General features: G+C 46.0%; 2 protein-coding genes and 1 long non-coding RNA gene across 8 annotated transcripts in view; 1 reads left to right on the forward strand and 2 right to left on the reverse strand.

Moving 5' to 3' along the window:
• LOC310839911 (cyclic AMP-dependent transcription factor ATF-7) overlaps positions 1-2,102 on the reverse strand; it is a 113,664-nt gene extending 111,562 nt beyond the window's left edge. The window contains exon 1 of the mRNA XM_083728923.1: positions 1,624-2,102. The gene's annotated coding sequence lies outside the window, so the exon portion shown is untranslated. The remainder of the gene's footprint in view (positions 1-1,623) is intronic.
• A 716-nt stretch (positions 2,103-2,818) lies between these two features.
• On the forward strand, positions 2,819-14,575 carry LOC310839985. Of its 3 annotated transcripts, XR_014561721.1 has the most exons (4): positions 2,819-3,010; positions 5,202-5,298; positions 5,892-6,027; positions 14,206-14,575. It is a non-coding gene; the product is annotated as an uncharacterized lncRNA (long non-coding RNA). The 3 variants fall into 3 exon arrangements; XR_014561722.1 differs by lacking the exon at positions 5,202-5,298; XR_014561723.1 differs by lacking the exon at positions 5,202-5,298 and having other exon boundaries at positions 2,819-2,982.
• ATP5MC2 (ATP synthase membrane subunit c locus 2) lies at positions 7,520-24,481 on the reverse strand. Of its 4 annotated transcripts, none has more exons than XM_083729125.1 (5): positions 24,396-24,481; positions 20,499-20,571; positions 16,635-16,712; positions 14,582-14,769; positions 7,520-7,799 (listed from the first exon to the last, which is right to left on the reverse strand). In XM_083729125.1, exons 2-5 carry the CDS (start codon positions 20,535-20,537, stop codon positions 7,727-7,729), a joined length of 378 nt encoding a protein of 125 aa, XP_083585251.1. In that variant the 5' UTR covers positions 20,538-20,571; positions 24,396-24,481; the 3' UTR covers positions 7,520-7,726. The 4 variants fall into 4 exon arrangements, with proteins under 4 accessions (XP_083585251.1, XP_083585248.1, XP_083585250.1 ...); XM_083729122.1 differs by lacking the exon at positions 7,520-7,799 and adding an exon at positions 12,574-12,854; XM_083729124.1 differs by lacking the exons at positions 7,520-7,799; positions 24,396-24,481 and adding exons at positions 12,574-12,854; positions 23,987-24,010.
• Between the last annotated feature and the right edge of the window lie 85 nt (positions 24,482-24,566).

Genomic DNA, 24,566 nt, shown 5'->3' on the forward strand with positions numbered 1-24,566 from the left:
CAAAATAATCTATTCCCTCCACTCCTGAAATGTAGTTGAAGACTGCTGCATTAACATTTACATCCAACTCACAGGGACTGCAAGGGTAGGATCAATATTCATGTTCCTTCCATTGACACCATAAAGGTAAAGGTAAAGGTACCCCTGCCCGTACGGGCCAGTCTTGACAGACTCTGGGGTTGTGCGCCCATCTCACTCAAGAGGCCAGGGGCCAGCGCTGTCCGGAGACACTTCCGGGTCACGTGGCCAGCGTGACATCGCTGCTCTGGCGAGCCAGAGCCGCACACGGAAACGCCGTTTACCTTCCCGCTGGTAAGCGGTCCCTATTTATCTACTTGCACCCGGAGGTGCTTTCGAACTGCTAGGTTGGCAGGCGCTGGGACCGAGCAGCGGGAGCGCACCCCGCCGCAGAGATTCGAACCGCCGACCTTTCAATCGGCAAGTCCTAGGCGCTGAGGCTTTAACCCACAGCGCCACCTGCGTCCCATTGACACCATGCTGTTCACTAAATTTGACAGTGGGGCAATTCATTCATTTTCCTTCCACACACTATATTCCTGTACTGAGACATTCTATATCAAAGTCATTCTGACAAACCCACTAGCCTCTACATGAAATTCCTCAAATCACCCCTCACTATATTCAGAAATCAAGGGCCTGACATCAGAGACCAGTACCATTGGGCAGTGCTGAGTCCACAGTAACTTGAGAGACCTCCCAAGCTTAACTAGCTGTCACTTTGGGCATTAACATCACACTGTTATCTGTGCTCCAAGTAGGCATGGTTGTGGCATTTTAAATGAGCAGTCACCCTCCACTCACTCAGCTGAATCCTCCTTGTAAGCAACAGCAGGAGCTGAGGATAGCACCACCTCACAGCTGTAGTAGACAAGCAACTGGAGGTAGCTGTTCTATGTGTGTGCAAACAATGGTGGCAAGAAACAAATGTCATCTCCATTTCAATGTATCTGAAGAAGTGTGCATGCACACGAAAGCTTATACCAAGAACAAACTTAGTTGGTCTCTAAGGTGATACTGGACAATTTTTTTATCTCCATTCACTATTATCCTTTGGGTGCACGGCCTGGAGGACTGGAACCCCAACTTCCATGCTGTCCAGAGACAGAGATGGCAGCAAGGCGCAGCTTTAATATCTGATTGCCAACTGAAGCAAGCAAGCATAATGTCTCTGCACACATACACCATCCCCAACTGTTTGATGTGGTGGGTGCAACAACCATACTGCAGCCACTCTTAACTGCTCTGCCGCTCACTCAAGAAGCAGCAGAGGTAGAGACCAAGAACGGCAGCAGACCCACCCCCTTTCTCTCTCTCAAGGGGGGTAGCTTGGAGAACCAACTAACAAAGACCCCCCCCCCAACTTGTTACCATCTCAGTAGCCAGCACTGCTGCTTGGAGGGCACCTTCTTCCATGCTACGCAAAGCAGGTAAGCACATGGCATTCCCCCTATCTGTACACTCGCCTGCCCTCTTAACTCTGGGCAGCACTGAGAATTGGATCAATCACCACCCACCGGAGGGAGTGGACAAGCCAGTGGAAGCAGCTGCTTCATCGGAGGCGTGACTGAGAGTGGCAAGGAGCTGTTGTTGCTAGTCACTCACCTGCTCACTCTTGGGTGGTGCAACGGGCTGCATCCTACCTACCATACCACCCAGAAAGAAAGAGCAGAGCGGGGCAATGACTGCTTTTTGCTGACAAGAGGTGGTCCTGGGAAGCAACTGCAAAAGTAGCCCCTGCTTGCTCACCCTTGTCCCCTGGGCAGTACAAATGGGAGGCTTGCCACTGCAGTGGTGAGGAGCAGAAAAGAGGGTGCAAGGATGAGCAGCAGAGGTTGCCAAGAGCTCTCCAAATCGGAAAGCAATCTTGAGGAAGCCACACCACCGTTACCAAGTGACTGGGAGCATATACTTATGTAACAGCTTCCACGAGTTACTCAGATTTTTTTCCTTGCTGGGGCATCGCTTCGCTTATGTGTTCTCACCCACTTCTGCAAAGGCCACAACCGCTTAGTTCTCCCTTCCTATTGCCCTTATCCCCTGGAATTCCCCACCCAGCAGCCTCCTCCTCCCTTGGCATTTTTTTTAAAAATCCTCACTCCTCTCGTGCAGGCACCAAAAACTCTACTCAGGACCCTTGGACCATTTCGAGCCCAGGTTCTCCACACGCACCCCAGCCCGCCCGTCACCGGGGCTTCTGGGCGCCCCCTCCCCCTCCCGGCCACCGCCCGGGCCCCCTTCTTAGAGCTTCCTCGCAGCCCCTTAAGTCCCTCCCACCCCCGGGAGACGGGGAGGGGTCTCGATCCAACCCCGCGCCCGCACTGGCCGCGCCGCCCGCCACTCGCCTCCGAGAGCGGCGCCGATTGGCGGGGCCGAGCTGCCAATCACGACAGGGCGGAACCCACCCTCTCAAGCCTTGGAAAGAGTTGGGTTTTTCTTGAGGGGAGGAGAAGGGGGAGGTGCGGGGTGAGAGGAGCGGAGGCAACGGCCAAACTCACCTCGGGACCGGAGAAGGAAGGGAGGGAGGGGGTGGAATTGAGAGGACCGGGCGTTTTTGTCCCCTCCCTCCGCTTTAAGGTCCCGTGTCCCTCCGCCTGGCGCCGCCACTAACGGGGCTCTTCCCCACACAGCCCCGAGCTGCGGCCCCCAAGTCTTGCTGTGGTGAAGTGTGGGGCCCCCCCGCCTCCTCGTTTTCTGCGCGCTCGAGATCCTCGCGAGACTTGGCGGGGGCGAGGAGCCGGGGAGCCAATGGGGGAGGGAGGGGCGGGGTTAGTGCAAGGAGCGGGGCGGGGCCGAGACTTCGAAGAAACGACGGAGCGGACGGTGTCCGGGTGTCCTGAGGGGGGCGAAGGGAGAGGAGGAGCCGCCCGAGGGCGACGGGTTCCCGGCGGAGAGGGGCGGGAAGAAGCGGCACAGACTCCGACGGAGTTTGAGGCAGGCAGTGGGCGACCTCCTTGTCCAGTAGTACGTGGTTGACGTCGTGTGTGGCCGAGTTAGGTCTTGGTGTGATTCGGACAGGTTTCCACAGGGCCGACCCATGACATTTTGGCACCTGAGGCGAACCGCAAAATGGCGCCCCCTCCCGCCCCACCGGGGAAGAAGGGCTGTATGAAGGTCTACATCAGGAACAAGGGCAGGGAGAAGATAAAGATCTGCCTCAGGATCTTCTGCTGCCCCTGTGGATCCTGCCGCCTCAGGCTGTCACCTCCCCTTACCTCATGGCTGGGCCGGTCCTGGGTTTCCAGTACAGTGGTACCTCGGGTTAAGTACTTAATTCGCTCCAGAGGTCTGTTCTTAACCTGAAACTGTTCTTAACCTGAAGCACCACTTTAGCTAATGGGGCCTCCCGCTGCCACACGATTTCTGTTCTCATCCTGAAGCAAAGTTCTTAACCCGAGGTACTATTTCTGGGTTAGCGGAGTCTGTAACCTGAAGCATCTATAACCCGAGGTACCACTGTATACGAATGTGCCCCCCCCCCGCTCAACCCATGTGCATCTGGAGTCTGCGACACAGACCAGCTCAAAAGAGCCTTGTGCTGCTCCATTGTGCGGGTCAGGGAAATTGCTTTGGCACAGACGTCCAGGGTCCCAATCCAGCAGAATCATGAGTCGAAGGGCACCCAAACAAATGCAGTAGGGCTTCTGGCATACCACATATTGAAGGAAGTGGGATGGCACTTACTGCCATCTAAAGGAGTGGGTGAGGGGATACCCGATAACACTGTTGCTTCAAGAGGCTGGAATGAGTCAAATTGTACCGCTTGTCTTGAGAACCCTTTGGGCTTTTGACGGTACTAATGCAACAGAGGAAGAAAGCTGGATGGGATAAAAATCACTCATAAAGGTGAAGCCTCTATCATGTTGTTGTTTAGTCGTTTAGTCATGTCCGACTCTTCGTGACCCCATGGACCAGAGCACACCAGGCACTCCTGTCTTCCACTGCCTCCCACAGTTGGTCAAACTCATGCTGGTAGCTTCAAGAACACTGTCCCACCATCTCATCGTCTGTTGTCCCCTTCTCCTTGTGCCCTCAATCTTTCCCAACATCAGGGTCTTTTCCAGGGAGTCTTCTCTTCTCATGAGGCAGCCAAAGTATTGGAGCCTCAGCTTCAGAATCTGTCTTTCCAGTGAGCACTCAGGGCTGATTTCCTTAAGAATGGATAGGTTTGATCTTCTTGCAATCCATGGGACTCTCAAGAGTCTCCTCCAGCACCATAATTCAAAAGCAAGGAGAGACAAGAAGGCCTTCTTAAACGAGCAATGCAAAGAAATAGAGGAAAACAACAAAATGGGAAGAACCAGAGATCTGTCTATCAGTCAGACCTTTGTATTTTTCCATCAGGGTCAACATCAGGGGTCAAGCAGGGCTCTCCTCGACTCCTGACATAGCCAAAACAAAAAAAATTCCTTCCAGTAGCACCTTAAAGACCAACTAAGTCAGTTCTTGGTATGAGCTTTCGTGTGCATGCACACTTCTTCAGAACTGACTTAATTGGTCTTTAAGGTGCTACTGGAAGGATTTTTTTTTGTTTTGACTATGGCAGACCAACACGGCTACCTATCTGTAACTGACATAGCCAAATTAGTGTAGCATTTGCCATCTGCCTCTGCTTGTTTGGCAGCAATATTCTAGAAGACTCTGCATCAGCTCCAACTTCCTTCCCATCCCAGTAGTTTGGAGACGTTTCTGCTGCCTCATCTGCGCCCTAACCTCAGTCCCCACCCAGCTCACTGTAACCCTTGTTAGCAAGATGCCAGCCGGCTGATAGAGGCAAGCATGGACCCATGGCCTAACCTGTGTGGATTCTTCCACAACAAGCACAGTGTTTTCATTTGTCCCAAACCTCTGAGAATATTATCCTGCTCCCTCTAGGAGTTCACCAGAACTCTTAAGCTGGATGTTAAGCAAAGGGGGTGGCGGCTTGTTTTTAAGACTTAATGACTGCATTGATCAAAAATTCATTTTTGTTCTTTAGTTTTCAGAGAGTAACGACCATAGGGGTTGTCTTGAAAGTGCCTGTACATCAAAATTTACAATAAGTATAAGGTTCCAGATTCCTCAGAGTGTATTATAGCACTGCACCAAGTTTAAATGAGATTTGATTTTCATTGGGAGAGTTGCCATTTAGAGGCACAAAAGAATGCCTGCTTTTTACTGTTTTGCACATTTTTTCATGCCAGTTTGCAAACATTGTCCCTCTCCCACATATTAACCAGGCTAAGAGTGAGCCTGGAAATCAACAGAGCAAAGTGGTTCAGGAAGAGAAGGTACAGACAGGTAGATTGTGCCTTATTTCAGATATTAAAGATATTAGAAGATTGGCTTAAATGACAAGTAATAGTAATTTAACCATAGATTACCAAAACAATGCCTTAATAGTTTTAACAGTCAGGTGGAATTTTGCTTAACGTTTACATAGTAGGAATTGGACTCTTATTTGTGAGATTGGCTGGCTGGCAGTGCTTTAAATGCTTTATACTGATGTTTAATTTTTCATGTTAACTGAGTTATTGGAGAGTCATGGCTTGTTTTGTGCTAGATTGAAATGACTGGCATGATTCATACTGGCTTACTTCTCGTTAATTATTGTGCAATTTGGTATGCCCTCTGGCTTAAGCAATAAACTTGACCTGCTACTGCTTCATTGGTCATGGGGATACAGAACCCGAGGAACAGGCATCATTTATACCTACTCAGAGTAATGGCGATATAAATTTATTGTTACACCTTCCAACAGATTCACTGTTGGGGGTAAAAGAGAAATAACACATCTAAGTGTGTTATTTTCTCAAGCAAATACCCGTATCTTACTACATTTTTTGTATTATTTTACTATCCAGTTTCCTCTGTCATCCCTTTGTTTAAGCTAGACTGGTTTACCCATGAATGTCTCACTCGATGATTGCAAGTTGAAGCAATTATTGGATGGTCCAAACAAAAAGCTTCTCCACCGTTTCAGTGTATGCTTTCAAGTACCTGTCATCCAGTATAGAGAAGTAAAAGGATGTATGTGCATGTATGAAACAGAAAATTTTCATCCCTTTGGGACACACTTTCTTTTGAGGTTTGTATATAGCACAGATAATCACTGGGACTTAATAAATGCAAGTAATATAATAAAAATGGGAGGTGAAAAATAAAATTTAGTGCTTTCTCTCTTCTACTCTGTTACCCCTTCTGCCTCAGCTTCCAACTGAGTTGATGCTTCTCCAATTTTTAGATCCAACTTGTGGCCAATGATTTGTTCTAGAATGTTCAACAGTGGAATAAGTTTGGGTGCGGGGCTAGGAACTGTCAGTCCTGCTGTGGCTGGCTGCTAGTACAATTCAGCCTGCCTGCATCACTGCTGACATTTACTCTACTATATACAAAATTCTTGCTCAACCAAATGATTTCTCCTTCTGGTGGTTGTGATAGAGGAGATGGAAATCTCTAAAATGTGAGCCAAGGAAGAGGAACTTCAGAATGGAGAAGTGGCAAAGGAAGAGTTAACTGAGGTAAAGAGATAAGAATGCAGAAAAAAGGGGATCTTGGCAAGACAAGAATTTCTATAAAAAGTAGAAATGTAAGTCTCTTCTTACTGTTTGCTCACCAAAAACCTTTCTAGTAATTCTCATCCATTTCAGTTGAGGTTAGTTTCTAATATGAGTGCTTAGGATCACAGTCTTCAGAGTAACACATTCTGTATTCTGATTCCAATTAAACACTCTTGGTGATGTCTGCAAACATCAAAAAATGGCAAACAACTGCATACAGGAAGAAAGTATCAGCAGACTAGGGGTAACTTTGAAGTTTTCAGAAGTACAAAAAAGATTTAGGCAGAAATCCTTTAATCTTGGAGAAACCTCAAGATTGTAATGTCGCTGGGATTAGAGAACCTTGTGTCTGTCCCACCCCATTGAGGACTTTTACCTTTAAAAGGTGGGATTTAAATACAACAAATATATGACAAAAAGGATTCAAATAATGTTATACCCCGCAAACTAGCAGAGCTGATGGACAGTGCAGCTTCTCTGAGGAAAGGTTAGTTTTGATAGAAAGCAGCTATTACTGAGCTTGGGGAGAGTAGGAGCTGGGTGTAAAAGACACAGGAAGGCATGTCGCTGGATACATGGATCTTAGGCAAGTTGAAAGGGAGGCCAGAGAAAAAATGGCATGAACTAGAACTATAGATGGTGAAGAGAGAAGGGCTCAGTTATGGCGTAATGTATGTAATTGATGACGTTCACTTGCCCTCTTCGGGGAAGGGGATGCTATTCTTTCTCTTCTGTTAAATTCATATTGAAATTCAGTAAAATGAACTTTGCAAAAAGGAGAGATTAAAGGGAAATTGTGGTAGAGGTGTCCAGGAAACGATGGAACACTGAGAAGGGAGGGCATGGGGGAATTTTCACGCAGGGCAGGAGTGGGTGGGTGCTGTAGATAGCTGACAAGCAGAGGCACACTTGGTCAGGGAGTTGTGGGTGTTAAGAGGGGGGAAATGAAAATACAAGTTGAAATCATTGTGATTGTAACTGATTTATTAATTCTGTTTGATTCATGTAACTGTCACCTTAGTTATTTAAGCTCTCTATTCGCTTTTCTGCAACCAAGCTATGGCCCATCTCAAGAGGCTGGCAAGAAACTTTCCTACTCAAATTAGCATCCATCTCTCTATCCTTGCCAGATACTGCCACTCTCAAACCTTACGAGCCTAAAGCTCACTTCAAGTGCTGAAAAGACTTAGTGGCAACAAAGGGAGAAATGCATGAGAGGTTCCAGTTAACCAGGCACTCGATCTAAAAGAGAGCGCATTAACAGCCTTGTTAACAATAATGTGTCATTGGAAGTAATATACTTGAGATTAAGCAAATGATATGTAAGTGAGCAAGATACTATTTGATGCAATTTCCATTAATTAAATTTATGACCCTTACTGCAATTTAAACCATGGTAACGCTCCCTGCATGCTGGCGAATGAGCTGTCAAATACCTCCGAGTCTAGCCAGCTTGAGAGAAATTGATTAAAAAATGAGGGGAGGGGCAGAATGGACCTTAAAATGGGCCTGGTCCTCTTGCTTAAAAATGGAACAGATGCACTTTTGCTTGCTAGGATTAGATGTCATCTTTGTAGAACAAGTGTCCTCAAAGAAGAAAACATAATTTCCCGCAAAAGCACAGATGGCAGCTAGAGATGGCAAAAGCTTCTTCCTTCACTTCCTTTCACATCTCCAACCTCTAACTATCTCTAGCAATGGCACTGGGGAGCCCTCCAAATATTGGTGGACTGTAGCTCCCATCATCCCTGGCCATTGGTCATACTGCCTAGGGCTGATGGGAACTGGAGTCTAACAACATGTGGAGGGTCACAGCTTCCCCAACCCAGCTCAGAATCCAAAAATGAGTCTTGTCATGTGTACCCATCTCGCTACACACTGCATTCTACAGCTGCAATAGCCACTGATGCAAGGGAAGAAAGGCACTGATTGGAAAAAAAAACCCAGTGGGAACTAAAGTACTGTTTTCATTAGAGTAAATCCTTCTTTTCTGGAAATGCTTGTTCCTTTAACAGGCTGTGTGGCAACCTTTTGCAGGTCAGAGATGCACCTGTTGAAATTGCCCGTCACACAGCTATTAATGGCACAGGAGCTCTGCCAGGGAAAAAACACACAGGCAAGAACTATAGTTTGTCATCATTGTAGGCAGATCATAAGGCTAATAGGACATGGCTGAACAATGCAGCATGGAATTTTGTTTTTGTGTGATGGGCCGCTGTTAAAGGCAAAGGAGACTGCATAGTTATCTTATCTATTGTGGTATCTGCCTTAAAGCCGTTCAGAAGCTTTCACTTCTGATTTTGATTAGCTATGGTTTAGTGTGCCATCCCAACAGCAAACTGTAATTCTTCTATAATCTATGGTTTGTTTAAAGAAGCCAACTTTGCATATACATTTAGTATATCTGAATCAGGCTAGAATGTCCATATTCCTTTTGAAAAGCTATTTTAAGACAGAGGTGAGGAACACCTTTCTGCCCTTGGCACATGTGCCAAAAGTGGGCAGGGCCTAACCCAAAAAGGTGTTAAGTGAGTGACAAGTCCCACCTCCAGTTCTTAACTAATAGCATCTTTAAAATTGGCAACCCATGTTGTAGGCAGTAACTTCTTAAAACTCCCTTTAAACTGTTTAGTGCTGATGGCAAAATTTAGATATATACCATGGCATCAGAACAAGAAATCTCATAGCAGAAACCTATTCCAATCTTCAGTGCCACCCCTTATGAAGTTCTTAATCTGGCAGAGCAGGAATATTATGATCTAGCTGAAGATCTAAGCAAGGGCTTAACTTGAGGCATTTGCTTTTTCTGTGCTGGTTGGAGAGAGACCACCATGGATCTGTGCCCAAATTCTCTTTACTAGCTTGTGCTTGAAAGTGGGCCAGCTTGCAGCTTTGGCCAAGCAGAGAAGGAAGCTTTCTTTGTTCCCAGCTCTCTCTCCTAAAAAAGACACAAGTCTATGGAAAACTCAGCTCTAGGAGCTTGTAAGGTGCATTCCTGTCTTCAAAATTATTGGCTACCTCCTTACTTGTACTGGCCTTGAAAACGAAGATCTAGGGAGACTGCATCGCAAACATACCCTCCCACCACCAAAACTTTTCTCTAGAGCCTTAGCACAGCTCCACGAGTCTGGGCAGCAAAACTGCTTACATTACTCTCAGTTTATTTACACAGTCTTCAACACCACGGCACTTTCTTTACTGAAGTGGGCGGGGGAATCCAAGTGAGTTAAACGTAACATAGCTGCTTCAATGCCGGGCTTATGAAACGGAGTATGGCACACCCATGACTAATGTTTACAAAGTCTAGCAATGCTGGCGACCTGTGGCCTCCCAGACGTTGTTAGATCCCACCTCCCATCAGCTGTAGCCAGCATGGCCAATGGTCAGGGGTGGCAGAAGCGGGGTGTCTAACATCTGGAATGCCACAGATTCTCCACCGCTGTGCTACGTCTCAGAAGTAATTGCTCTGCAATGATAGGTTAGGAGCAGGGGGCAGAAATCAACTTGAGATTCCTGCTACTGGCTTCTGCTACTGTAACGGGGTTTCCACCCCCTTCCTCATGCCCCCCAAAATTGGCCCAAGTGTGTCTGTCAGGAAAATTGCCAAAATGGGGTGGGGGGGATTGTTTCATCTGGCAAACTGCTGGAATGAATTTCTTAGCATCCACAACAGCCTCCAGTTCTGTTTCTCCTCCTTTGAATTCAGGATATTGATTTATGGTAGAAGTATTACCCTTTAAGTGATTTGTTGGCATAAACTATGCCTCCTCTGCAGCCCAAGACAGTCTCTCTTAGACGTGATGTTTGCATGATTCAAATATACAGACTTGTTAGCATTCCCTTGATCATTTAACACCGCTCACTTAGCTACTTTTTATCACTGGGCTAGCTAGCCTGGCATCATCAGCAGGTTTCCAAAACACAGGCACAACTGTAATGAACACCCAAGCTCAGCTGGTTGCCTAGCAACCCCAACAGCAGATTGCCAGGACCAACTGTGGGTCTTTCAACAAGCAGCAGCTCTGACTGATACAGGTCAGGCTCCTTAGAACTTCTAAAATAGTTTCCAGCCATTTGCTCACCCAGCGCAGGCATATTTGGGTCATGCGTGTCAGATGGATGATTTTAGAATGCAGCCCTTGCTAATCATAGAACTGGAAAATGTGCAGAAAGGGGCAACTAAAAATGATCAATGGGTTGGGGAAAGAAGGCATTTAGGGCTTTTTAGTACAGGGAAAAAAAGCTTTCTGCAGGGAGGAAGGAAGAGAGAGGAGTTTTCTACATTATGAACGGTTTGATCAGGGGAAGTTCTTGCTTTCTTATAAATCTTTAAAACTTGGGCATATGAAAGTCGATTGTCAGCAGATTCATAGCCAATGGAAGGAAGCGCTTTTTACATAATGTGTATTAAGAAACTCACTACTGAAAAGGTGGCGGTGGACACCAGCTTATATGGCCTTTAAAAAAGGAATTAGCTCTGAATTTGTAAAATAGAACATTGTGTTAGTTTTATGTAGTTGGGTTTTATGCTTTTTTTTTTTTGAGGTTGTGTATGTTATTCAACTTGTTTTAGGAGGAGTGACCAACAGATTGAGAGCTGAATAGAAACTTCATGTTGAAAAAGAAACTGCCTGTGAGCTTCCAAGAAGCCTCTGTAGGAGCCGCTGAACCTTGGACTGAGCCACCAACACAATTCAAATGTTCACTTTCTTGAAAACAGTTCTACTGAGCTGATACTGTATAGAAGGGCCACACTGCAGACTCCTAGAGGCACAATGGGAGCTAAGCACCATTTATGAAGATGAGAATGCACAAAGGTTCACCACATTGTAATACGGTGGAGTGGAAGCCTGTCTGTGCCTTCCTTAGGTTCTACATTGGCTCCCAGTATGTTTCCAAGCACAATTCAAATGTTGGTGTTGACCTTTAAAGCCCTAAATTGCCTTGGCCCTGTATACCTGAAGGAGCATCTCCACCCCCATCATCCAGCCCAGACACTGAGGCCCAGCTCTTTCTGGCAGTTCCCCCACTATGAGAAGTGAAGTTACAGGCAACCAGGCAGAGGGCCTTCTCAGAAGTGGCGCCTGCCCTGTGGAATGCCCTCCTATCAGATGTCAAACAGATAAATAACTATATGACTTTTAGAAGACGTCCGAAGGCAGCCCTTTTAATGGTTGATGATTAACATTTTGTTGGGAGCCGCCCAGAGTGGCTGGGGCAACTCATTCATATGGGCGGCATACAAATATTAAATTATTCATATTATTCTTTAATAAATGGGGAACCTGTGCCCTCCCTTTGTTGCTGGATTGCAGGCCCCCCCCCCCCATACTTGCTTCCAGGCCATGCTGGCTGGATCTGAAAAGCGTTTGAGTCCAACAACATCTAGAGGGCCAGAGGTCCCCATCCCTGCTTTCGCCTTTCTGGGCTTCAGTTTCCTTGTATTTTAAAAACAGTTTAAAAAAAAGTTACAAGCACAGAAGCAACATAAGCACAGTGTTGCCTTAAATTACTAAGGAGCAAATTAATATAAAGGATGTGCTCCGTGACCTTAGCAGAACAGTGCTTTTAAAAGGGAGAGAAAAGATTCAAAGGTTGATTCTAGGTCATGTTTTAATTTACTAAAACACAAGGAGCCAAAAAGCTCACCAAAAGCTGAACAACACAAGCTGTATTTATGCAAAACTCTCTGTAATTTGCTAAGATAATGACCTCCTCCATTCAACATCATCAGAAGCAGTAATAGGTATTCCAGGGCTGCATTTCTTCCCAAGAGGAAGCCTGATTAAATTCACTGAGATACTGCTAGGTAAACCATTCTAATTAGAAAATAGCAAAAAGAAAACCTCACCAACGCCAGATTTATGGTAGGACTTGGGTTTTTGAGGAATCAATTGGATGTGCTGAATACAAGTTAAATGCATTCCATGATACTGTGCGATTCACTGACTAATGATGCAGAAAGGATTGGGGGCCAGTTACCCCTAAAACAAAAACAGAAAAAAAATCAAGAAAATGTATACCAATACAGTATTTATTGACTTGCCCCCTCTGAGCTGGACAGATTTGGTTAACAGACGGGCTTCCCCTATCTGCCACAGAACAATCAGGTTGTCGTACACACTGGACTAAACACGGGGGAAAGAGAGGAGAGCACATGACAGGCGGCACATCCGGCTCCTTCACATTGCAAAGAGAATGAGGAATGCCACCATCAAGCAGAACAGCCCCATGGCCTCAGAGAGTGCAAAACCCAGGATGGCATAGGAGAAGAGCTGCTGCTTCAGGGAAGGGTTTCTGCAAGGGAAGGAGACAGACAGACAGGATAACCATCAATGGAAAAGTGTGATGAAGCCACACACAAAAAGCTAATGTCATTCTAGCTTGCATCAACAAAAGTATAGTGTCCTGATCAAGGGAAGTAACAGGTCTGCTCTATTCTGTCTTGGACAAGACACACCTAGAGTACCATGTCCATTCCTGGGCACTGCAGTTTTAAGAAGGATATTGACAAGCTGGAATGTGTGCAGAGGAGGGAGACCAAGATGATCAAGGGTCTGGAAACCAAGCCTTGTGAGGAACAGTTGAGGGAGTTGGGCAAATTTAGCCTGGTAAAGAGGAGACTGAGCGGAGATATGATAGCCATCCTCAAATATCTAAAGGGCTGTCACATGGAGGATGGAACAAGCTTGTTTTCTCCTATTCCAGAGTCTAGGACCTGAACCAATGGATTCTTATATATGATCTAGTTGTGATTCCTGCATTGCAGGGGTTGGATTAGATTAGGATCCCTTCCAATGCTACAATTTAAGGTTCTGTTGTAGTCCTACCATTTCCCCAGATACAGGGTGTCAAGGGAGTAAGCATCCCTTCTAGCCAAGTACTGTTCAGGAGTGTGGTTGTTGAAAGGTCTAGCAGTATAGCAGGCATAGGCAAACTCGGCCCTCCAGATGTTTCAGGACTACAACTCCCATCATCCCTAGCTAACGGGACCACTGGTCAGGGATGATGGGAGTTTTGTCCCAAAAACGTCTGGAGGGCCGAGTTTGCCTATGCCTGCAGTATAGTATCAGCCCAGCCAGCTTTATAATTTTAAGTCTGGTGCTTTCTTCCAGGAGGTATTCAAGGGCACATGGTACCGACACTTCTTTCAGTATTATTTAAAAGTGTGGCATTTACTATAATAACTTCATGGTGAGTACTGACACCTATTTTTCTAGGAAAAAAGCACTGATTAAGTCTACAAAATTTACTAGCCCACAAAATATTTACTAGGGTTGCTGCCACACTAGTGCCCTTCAGCACTGTGAAGGCATTGTTCTTCTGGATTCAGCTGGAAATGGAATTAACAGTGATTCAGTACAGCATGTAATATAGTGCTGTATTAATCTGGCAATACCCACCCCAAAGGCCAAGATCCTTCAATTGTATTTACTTAACACAACTCAATTAAATTTCCATTCAGCACAGGGCCCGGCCATTCTCAATTCATAGCTTCCCCTTGTGGCTTTTGCCTATTAGTGTTTCCTTTTCAGAACATACATGGCATTACTGATAAATAGTCCTGTAAATCAGTTCCCTGTAGTGGGCTTAATTACGGGATTCCTCTCTTTTTTCTTTGTGAAATAGCACTATTTTGCATTTTTAGGGAAAAGGAAAGCAATGAAGAGGAAGTACTACTCCCCCTATTACTAGTCCCTACAAAAGGAACTGAATAATCACAAGCCAATTTATCAATAATGCCACAGCAACAGGAAAGCAATCAGAAGCAGAACCTACAAGGAGGAAGCTTCTAACTAAAGGCACAGCAACCCTGAAAAATCTCAACAGAACTTTGCCAGTTTACAATGCACTGCGAACATGTTTTACATAAGAGGCCCAAATCAGGTCTGAAGAAACAGGAAGACAACAATACTGAGTGCAAGCAGCTGGCAGCAGCACTGCCTGGCTTCTCTGTAAGCAGCAAGGGAATGAAGAACGTAACTCCAGACTTAAAAGCGTGGTGCTCAAAAATCCAAACATACCTGGCGTAGCCAATGATAAGACTGCCAAATACGGTCCCGATGCCAGCACCAGAGCCAGCTACGCCTACGGTGGCAGCGCCAGCACCAATAAACTTGGCGGCAGTATCAATGTCCCTGGAAACAGTGCTGGTTTGGAACTCCCGGCGCAACACTGGCAAGAGCTCATTGTGAGCACCTGAGAGACAAGGCTGAGAGGAGCAAAAAGAAGAAATAGAGAATAAGATACTGTTTTGAAGCTGCTTGTAACCTAAACGGCAGGATTCTAGTTCCAAGTAAATGAAACTTCAATTTTAACCCTGATTTTTTTCAAACACTGCCCCAGAAAACTGGGAGTGGGGATTCTGAATTGGATAAATAATGGCCAACAAGTCAGGGACGGGGGCTGCATATGGTGCAATACTTGTCTCAGTAGACACAAGTCCTACTGAGTTATAAGTAGCTTACTCCAAGGCAGGAGCAGCCTATAGTTTTGGGAATCCAGGTCAGCAATGCAGCCACATGTGCACTGCTGCTTCTAGGAAAGTGGTGCCTCGTTGTTGTCAATTAATCTTCTCTACAGCTACAGGGGACTTGTGTGTGCTATGGAGTCCCCACAGTTCATGCAGAGAAATACTGAAGTTCAGCACCCTGCATGAGAGGCTCCTCAAATCTGCAATTTTAGTTTATAATGTTGGGTTTATCTATTCTTTGGTGTGTGTGTGTGCTTTAAATGTTTTTAACTTTTACTGACAATTTTAATATATATTTTATAGTCTTTGTAAATTTGCAATTTAGTGGTATACAAATTCTGTTAAATAATAAAGTAAGTAAATAAAAGGCCAATGTCATGTAGTGGTTAGCATGTCAGACTAGGATCAGAGAGACGTGGGTTTAAATCCCTGCTCAGCTATGAAGCTTAGTGGGTCAGCTTGGGCCAGCCATCATCCCTTAGCCGAATCTACCGTAGGAAGAGTAATGGGTGAGAGGGGACACATCAGGATAAAAATGGAATAAATGAGAAGTTGATCTGGAAAGTGTTCCTTGAAGCTAGAAAGAGGTGAGGCAGATCACCACCAACTTAGAAATTTTGTAAACTGGTCATCTGTTCGTTTTCTCACTACAACCCTAAGAGCTTGGTTTAAGTTACACTTATGGTTGTGAGGATACCATGGGATAGCCCAACACAAGCCACCCTGCACTCCCCAGAGGAAAGGTGGTCTAGAAGAATGATAAATACTAGAGTGTCAAAAAGTGTTCCTTAGTTACCAGGCAGAGACCTTAATTGTACAGCTTAAGAAAAAAAAAAAGCTTTTTTCTCTTTTGTTCCTTATATATATATATGTGCTTAATATATATATATATATATATATATGCAGGTTTTGGTGTCCTCGGGTGTCTTCCAAAACCTGCATTCCTGTACCCGTGAAAATCTACGAAAGCATATATATATATATATATATATATATATATATATATATATATATATATGCACATGTATGTATTTGTAACATTTTCCTTATATTTTGTAACAATTATGTTAAATAAACAATAAAATTATCCAAGAAAAAAGCCCTGTAGTATCATGCCTCCTAGTGACCGAGATCTAAAATAAAAAATTGTACGTCAGGTATACAGTTGAGCACTGCTGCTGCACACATAATCCAAAAGGCCCAGCAGAGCCAGCAGTTCTAGAAAGGATCTCCCTCTTACAGTGGTACCTCGGGTTACATACGTTTCAGGTTACATACGCTTCAGGTTACAGACTCCGCTAACCCAGAAATAGTACCTCGGGTTTAGAACTTTGCTTCAGGATAAGAACAGAAATCGTGCAGTGGCAGCAGGAGGCCCCATTAGCTAAAGTGGTGCTTCAGGTTAAGAACAGTTTCAGGTTAAGAACAGACCTCTGGAACGAATTAAGTACTTAACCCAAGGTACCACTGTATTTCCTTTTTCTACTCGGCCACTGAGTATTGCCCTAGACAACCTTTGCTGGTTACATCAGCATTATGTTTTTGAGATCCAAGGGTCTCTTTCCCCTTGGATGTAGCTGGAAGCCATACAACACCAGATTTACCTCCTTCGTCCTGACCTCAGGCCTGTTCAGCACAGAGGCAGAGATGGGCCTACAGAGCAGCCGGGAACTGTTCTTTATCTGCAAGAGGGGAAATAAACAAGCTGTGAATACATGCAATGAAGAAAAATTCTCCCTGACAACAAGGACTTTCTTTGCAAACGCATTCTAGCCTGAGACAGCTTGTAACTAGAAGAAGTGATGGTGAAACGATGACTTGAGAACGCCTTCCTTGGTCAACACAGCAACAATTCTCCCTGGTAAAGAACATATTCTGAAATGGGGCCTGTATCTCATGGATTTAAATTTCAGAACAAAATCAGGTAGCCAGTGGCAGCAGAGAATTTATCGTGTGATTGACTGATTATTTATTTATTTTGTACACCATCCTTCACCCAGGGTGGTTTATAACATAAAAATACAATATAAAAAAACACAAAATTCGTAATAAAAATAAGAACAAAAACACTCTCCACCCTCACACATTTAAAAGGATATCGGATGTTAATCAGCCTAAAGGAGTATAATGAAGGCGGGGACAGCCACTGCAGAAAAGGCACTAGTCTAAACCGTAGTCAACTGGTGGTCTATTAGCCACATGTGACTCCCACCCCAGTTCTACCTTGCCCTCCACCATGTAAAACATGTTGTTGCTTTCCACATGGCAGGTACCCTGTCCCGTTCCCATGCATCATCCAGGAAGTGCATATTCTGCATGCTTTAAAAAAATTAAAAGTCTTGAGCCTGGCAAGCTGGATCACTTTTACATATACTAAGTAAGTTTTCTCAGATTGCCTTAATTTGTTCTGCTTGGGCTAGACACAAGAAGGGGCAGCAACATATGCAAGACAGTGGGGAGCATCAGGAACAAGATGCAAATGTGGCCCTCTGTCTGGCCCTTGGGAGTCTCCCTAAGGCCACACCTCTCCCCTAGGCCACTCCCCTTTACCAGCCCTGCTTCACACCCTTGAGTGTTTTTGCCTAGTTGAAATGTGTTCCTTGACCACTGATCATCCTTGCGCAGGTGGAGAACAGAGGGCTGTGTGCGTGTGAAGAAACTAGCCTATTGTACAAATTGTTCCCCTGCTCCCTTTTACCTCTGACCGTGCCCACCATGAGCATGCGGCCCTCAAAAGGTTGCCCAGTGGCCCTTAGGCTGAAAAGCGTTCCTTAACCCTGCACTAAAACCTTGGCCACCAGAAATCATTCTGAGCCCCTACTGGTTTTGGCAAACATTCCCCGGCACTGAACACTTTACTGAAATGCACATCAGCAATTAATGCTGGAATTCTGTTCTATTTGTAAATGAAAGCCAAGCTCCTGGCAGCCATTTCTATAAATGGCTGTACATCAAGCCTCTTACAGCTTCAGGAACCAGCAGAACGCAGAGGTTGGGCTGAAACTCAGCTCTTTCAACTACTTGGGAGCCACTGTAGAGTGGAAGAGACAACACCTGGGGATGGGACATATTCGCCCCCCCCCCCCACCAAGTGTTAAGGTAAAGGGACCCCTGACCATTAGGTCCAGTTATGGCCGACTCTGGGGTTGCAGTGCTCATCGTGCTTTATTGGCCGAGGGAGCTTCCGGGTCATGTGGCCAGCATGACTAAGCCGCTTCTGGCAAACCAGAGCAGCGCACGGAAACGCCGTTTACCTTCCCGCTGGAGCGGTACCGGGCGCTCACGCCGATGCGGGGATTCGAACCGCCGACCTTCTGATCGGCAAGTCCTAGGCTCTGTGGTTTAGTGTCACCCACATCCCTACTAAGTGTGAACCAGGTGGAATTTCCTGGTGGTCATTTGGAGGAAGCCAATGGAGTGGAATAGACACCAGATTTCCCTGCTTGGGCACCCATTTTTGAAGGAGGTTTCAGTGCGGAGGAGGAAATGTCATCATCTTGAATGATTTCATGAAAACCACTCGACGTTTGTCTGAAGTAAGATTCTCAGAAAGTTGTATTCTTCAGCAAACACCTCAGATTCAAGGGAGGTTTCTACAGGACATTAGGCTTGTGCTGCCAGGCATTTGGACAGCACTAATGACGGGATGTTTATACTCCCAACTATATATTTAACATGTTTTTTATTTTTAATCTGCTTTAAAATTGCTTTGGGACTTTTTGTAATGGGAAGTGGTATATACAGTCATACCTCGGGATTAATCTGCTTCGAGTTGAGCGTGTTCCGAGTTGCGCTCCTCGGCAACCCGGAAGTAACAGAGCGCGTTACTTCCAGGTTTTGCCACTTGCGCATGTGCAGACGCTCAAAACGACGTCACGTGCATGTGCAGAAGCAGCAAAAAGCGACACGCGCGTGCGCAGACGTGCCACCACTAGTTACGTTTACATCTAGATGTGAACAGGGCTCCGGAACGGATCCCGTTCGTTTCTAGAGGTACCACTGTAATTATAAAGCACTGAGGTTTTTTCTACAATCAAGCATTATATAAATCTTATGAAATAGAACAATAAACTATGTCGTGTGGCCCAATAGCTTGCACTTTGTCCTCTGCCTGCCAATGCTGCAGTTAATAATATGGGAGGAAGGCACCTTGCCCTTTCTCCACCCATTTCACACCTGGGATGTGATGCTACCTGGTCATTCTGTATTTGCCATTTGCGTGGGACTCAAAGTATGATCTTCAGTAAAGTGATGAGGGAACAGCCCCCATGATTCAGACACCAACCAAGGGAGCAGATTTAAGGCCTTTCAGATAGCATGACCTCCAGCCACCAATTACTTTCTGGGTCAAGCTCAAAATGATGCTTAAGAACTCCTGCAAGTAAGAAGTGGGTGGGGAGAATCTCCTGATGCCACTCCACTATTGATAGCAACTCACAGACAGGGCTGGGGAAAAGTGAATGGAACACAGCAGTGCATCCCAATATCACAGAAGGAATGGTTGAAGTATTGCTTAAGGGATTTTGGGGTGTGTGTTGGTTGCTCTTATTGATATTACACGTTTGTATCTTTATTAGGATTCATGTGTAAGTTGTTCAATTTGGTTGTGTACGTTTTGGATGTTTTATTTATTGTTTGACATTTCTTGTGCTTGAATCATGTATCTTTTCATGTTGTAAGCTACCCTGAGAATGGTTTTAACTGTGGAAAGGCGGCATACAACTAAAATGATGTTTGCATGGTATTGCTATTTTCAGTTTTGCCCACCTCTCGTTATGTGTAGCAACTTCCAGTGGTCTGCTAGGGAGGGAGGGGGGAAAGGACCCCTTAGTTCTGCTGCATTCTGTCCCTTACAGTGGTGCTGGGAATGTGATATGACAATGGCAATGAAAGCCATATTCTGAGCTGGGCTGCTGGGGGGCAGCGGGGGGAGAGAGAGACAGGAGCAGAGCAGAACAGACAGGAGTGGCGTGATTTCATTTTAGAATTGCAAGGTCCAGCACGCAACTTAAAAAATGAGGGCTGATGTGTGTTCATGCCATGTTTTGCTTTTAATTCACAAAAGAACAAGGAAGGCGGGAAAACCAGCTATCTTAAGAACAGAGGGACAGGAACTAAGAGCTCTGCCAAGCTCCATCCATCATTAAATGCTTCTCCAACACACTTTGATTTATAGTTCTAGGGCAAAAGCTGCCATCATGTTTTCAGATGTTTTTCTTTGCAATCATGAGAACTAGTAATATGCTCCTCCTTTTTCAAATGAAAGATAAAATGGCAACAGAAACTAAAAGAACCTGTGGAAGCTACTGCATTACAGATTTGTCTTATTTTCCATACAAGATGGCAAAGTTACAGTTATGCAGGTTATTAATCCTTTTTAACCTACTAGCCAACATAGGCAAATACTTGACTTGTGATTTGAAACAATGCATTATTGAAAAATACAAGACACATCTTAAGTTACTCACAAGGGCGGGAGCAGAGACGAACTTTGCACAGGTATACATATTCAGGGACGTTGGGGGTGGCCACACTCAACAGCTGGAAAAGAACCAAACAACATGGCATTAGGAGAAAGTGTGCCTACAACTTCTATTACATGCTACCAATAGAAGCCCACAAGGCTTTTAAGATGTGTGGCAGTTAATTAGCGGAGGACTACAAAAACCGATGCACAGCCATATTAAGTGGAAGAGAGGCCATTAATTCAGGCAACTATGCAAAAACATATTGTGAGTAATTAGGCCCCTACACAGCACACTAATTTAGTTCTTCAGCACAAGCATGGCTGGACAAAGTAGTGTTTGGCTGACCAAACATTTGGGGCACCCCAATTAGGAAGGAAAGAGATGCTAAAGGTTTGGTGCTGGCTCTTCTAGATTTGATCCTGGTGCCCTAAACTCCCCATTTAACACACTTAAGAGGCCTGTGTTTTATTTTGCATTTATATCATATCCTGTCCCCAAAGGGCTCAGAATAGACAGTATTGTGATATTTATAAAATAGGACCAGTGCAATTCTTAAAAAAGAAATAAAATATACTACTAGAATAAACTTTGCATAAATATTATTTGCTTAAGCAAGGTGTGCTGTATTATCACCTCTGGAAGATGCCAAAATATTTAGAGGCCCTTGAAGAGAGAACTACAAAAGAATTGCCATAAAAGGCTCTCTGTGTTCCTGTTAATCAAAGCTAGCACACAAATAGTATAGTTCAGGTGTTCTCTGATAAACCTGGGTTGCATCTATCAGATCAGCTGCATGTAAGCAACTGATCCATGCAATTTGCCTTGCAGATGACTATCCTGGCATGATTTTCAGTATCTGTATCCTCAGGATCAACATTTGCACTGTGCAATTCCATGCAAGGCCTGACATCTTCCTTAAAGTATACGCAATCCCCCAGACTGCTCCAAGGGTGGATGCAACCTGAGGGCAAGTCCACACAACTGGAAGCACATTTGCTCCCCACAGTATTACCTGTAATGGGTTGTTGAGCTAAAGGTGGTTTCAAACGCTCATCTATACACAAGCTACTATTATGAACCAGTACAATTAATAGCATGTGGCATTCATTAAAACAGCTACTGAACAAGGCAGCTTGTTTTTTTCTTTATTCAAGAAAAGGGATTAGGTATCAATAGATATTAGCTAGCATAGCTAAAATGAGTCTGCGTGGGGAACCTGTGGCTCTCCAATGTTGTTGGACCCCTCCAACTTCCTTAAGACCAAGTCAGGATGGCCAATGCTCAGAAATTATCGGAGCTGTAGCCAAACATTTAGAGGGCCACAGGTCACCCATCCCTATGTGGAAGGACAATATACTTCCCAGCAACACAAAACTGGGGTCAAACCAATAGTATGGTTATCTTCATATCTGGTTTATGAATTTCCAAGAGATGTCTGACTGGTCACCATCAGAAGCAATGCTGGGCTGGAACTGATTCACCGCTGAAAAAAGGAATCAGAAACCTTTCCCAATTTACTGCAAATAACTTGGTGATCTACCCATAGATCCTGATTTACCTTCTGACCACCTCCAATCTAGTATATAGAGACAGCTCAGGGGAGAATTTTCTTCCATTTGCACAGGGAAACAAAAGATTAGGACCAAAAAGTGTTTCTCTGTATCTTCTCCAAGCCACCGTACAAATGGGGACTTGAACACATGTGTGTGTTGTGAAGAGGCAGAGAGATATGGCAGCAAGAACATATAGCTGTGGGTTAAACCACAGAGCCTAGGACTTGCTGATCAGGTCGGTGGTTTGAATCCCTGCGATGGGGTGAGCTCCCGTTGTTCGGTCCCTGCTCCTGCCAACCTAGCAGTTTGAAAGCACGTCAAAGTGCAAGTAGATAAATAGGTACCGCTCCGGCGGGAAGGTAAACGGCATTTCTGTGCACTGCTCTGGTTCGCCAGAAGCGGCTCAGTCATGCTGGCCACATGACCTGGAAGCTGTACACCGGCTCCCTCAGCCAATAAAGCGAGATGAGCGCCGCAACCCCAGAGTCGGCCACAACTGGACCTAATGGTCAGGGGTCCCTTTACCTTTTACTAAGCCAAACGTATATCTGCGGCTGCCTAGTTAGCAAATTCTACAACTTGATACGTAGTGGTTAAGAGTGTTGGACCAGGGCCTGGGGGACGAGGGTTCAAATTCCCACTCAGCCATGACGCTTACTGAGTGACTTTGGGCCAATCGCTGCCTCTCGGCCTATCCTGCTCCACAGGGCTGTTGTGGGGATTAAATCAGGAGGGAGAGTGCTACGTCCACCACCTTGAGCTTTTTGAGGAACAAAGCCAGGATATAAATGCAACAAATTAATAAAACGTTGTAAAAGGTTGCTGGGGGGGGGGGAGGAGGAAATGTTGTTGTTTAGTCGTGTCCGACTCGTTGTGACCCCATGGACCAGAGCAAGCCAGGAACCCCTGTCCTCCACCGCCTCCCACAGCTTGGTCAAACTCATGCTGGTATCTTTGAGAACACTGTCCAACCATCTTGTCCTCTCTCGTCCCCTTCTCCTTGTGCCCTCCATCTTTCCCAACATCAGGGTAATTTCCTGTGTCCCCTTCATGGATCACTGCCTAACTCAGAGAAGCTATGAACTATGCTGTGCAGGGCCACCCAAGATGGACAGGTCATAGTGGAGAGTTTAGACCAAACGAGATCCACCTGGAGGGGGAACCGGCAAGCCACTCTGGTATCCCTGCCAAGAAAACTCCATGGACACAGGAAATGGTATATTTACATTAAATGCCCGCCCCACAACACTTGGATCAGCGACCACCACTTTGGCTAGCCAACAATTTTGACCCTCCTTTGTCTGTACAGTGGTAAAAGGTAAAGGTAAAGAGACCCCTGACCATTAGGTCCAGTCGTGACTGACTCTGGGGTTCATCTCGCTTTATTGGCCGAAGGAGCCAGTGTACAGCTTCCGGGTCATGTGGCCAGCATGACTAAGTCGCTTCTGGCAAACCAGAGCAGCGCACGGAAACGCCGTTTACCTTCCCGCCAGAGCGGTACCTATTTATCTACTTGCACTCTGATGTGCTTTTGAACTGCTAGGTTGGCAGGAGCAGGGACCGAGCAAGGGGAGCTCACCCCGTTGCGGTGATTCAAACCACCGACCTTCTGATCAGCAGGTCCTAGGCTCTGTGGTTTAACCCACAGCGCCACCCGCGTCCCCTGTACAGTGGTACCTCGGGTTAAGTACTTAATTCGTTCCGGAGGTCCGTACTTAACCTGAAACTGTTCTTAACCTGAGGCACCACTTTAGCTAATGGGGACTCCTGCTGCCGCCGCACCGCCAGAGCACGATTTCTGTTCTCATCCTGAATCACTTTTTCTGGGTTAGCGGAGTCTGTAACCTGAAGCTTATGTAACCCGAGGTACCACTGTACAGTGCATCGGATTTATTTCCATCCTCTTAATAGGGGTGGCAGCCTTAGGCCCAGCACCTTGAGGACTAGCACCTTTCCTGGAGCTAAGCTTTTAGGCGGTCGAGGGCCTGCTTCCCCGGATGCACGACCTTCGCAGTGCATCCACGGCTAGGGCAGATCCGCTCAGGCCATAGGCGGCCCCAGCTGCGGACCCTCCCTAGGCTGCCGTGGGAAGGAAGCTCCTTGAACTCCACGCCCCGCCCAAGAACGTTCCCAAGGGTGGCTCCGCCCCCCGCAGGCTCCTCCCCCTCGAACCCCGCCAATAGGGCGCACGCCCCGGTCAAACCCCCTTATAACTCCTCCGAAGGTCTCGAAGCATGAGGGGGGGGGGGAGGGAAAGGCCCGAGAAGGGGGAGGCTGAGGCCGGGCGAACCCGGTGAAGGGAGAACCTTCCTAGGCCGCCCCGGTCGGGACTCCGCGACCCTACCTGCTGCTCAGGGGAAGACCGCGAGAGAAGGGCCCCCTTTCGCGCATGCGCCAGAGGAAGGCGGAATGACGCCACATCCGGCCGGCAAAGATTTGAGCGCGGCGGCTAGAGCGCCCAATAACGGGTTTTTTTTTAAGGGGTGTGTTTTTCCCGTCGCGCCATCTGCTGGTC

The sequence above is a fragment of the Podarcis gaigeae genome, assembly GCF_964106915.1.
Source record: "Podarcis gaigeae genome assembly, chromosome: 2".
NCBI classification, from domain to species: Eukaryota; Metazoa; Chordata; class Lepidosauria; order Squamata; family Lacertidae; genus Podarcis; species Podarcis gaigeae.

Excerpts from the sequence above, each read along its gene's own strand:
- ATP5MC2 (XM_083729122.1), bottom strand. The coding sequence starts at position 20,537 with ATGTATACCTGTGCAAAGTTCGTCTCTGCTCCCGCCCTT. Across the intron at positions 16,713-20,498 it reads TCGTCTCTGCTCCCGCCCTT|ATAAAGAACAGTTCCCGGCT; the intron begins GTGAGTAACTTA and ends CCCCTCTTGCAG. Across the intron at positions 12,855-14,581 it reads CTTATCATTGGCTACGCCAG|AAACCCTTCCCTGAAGCAGC; the intron begins GTATGTTTGGAT and ends CTTCCCTTGCAG.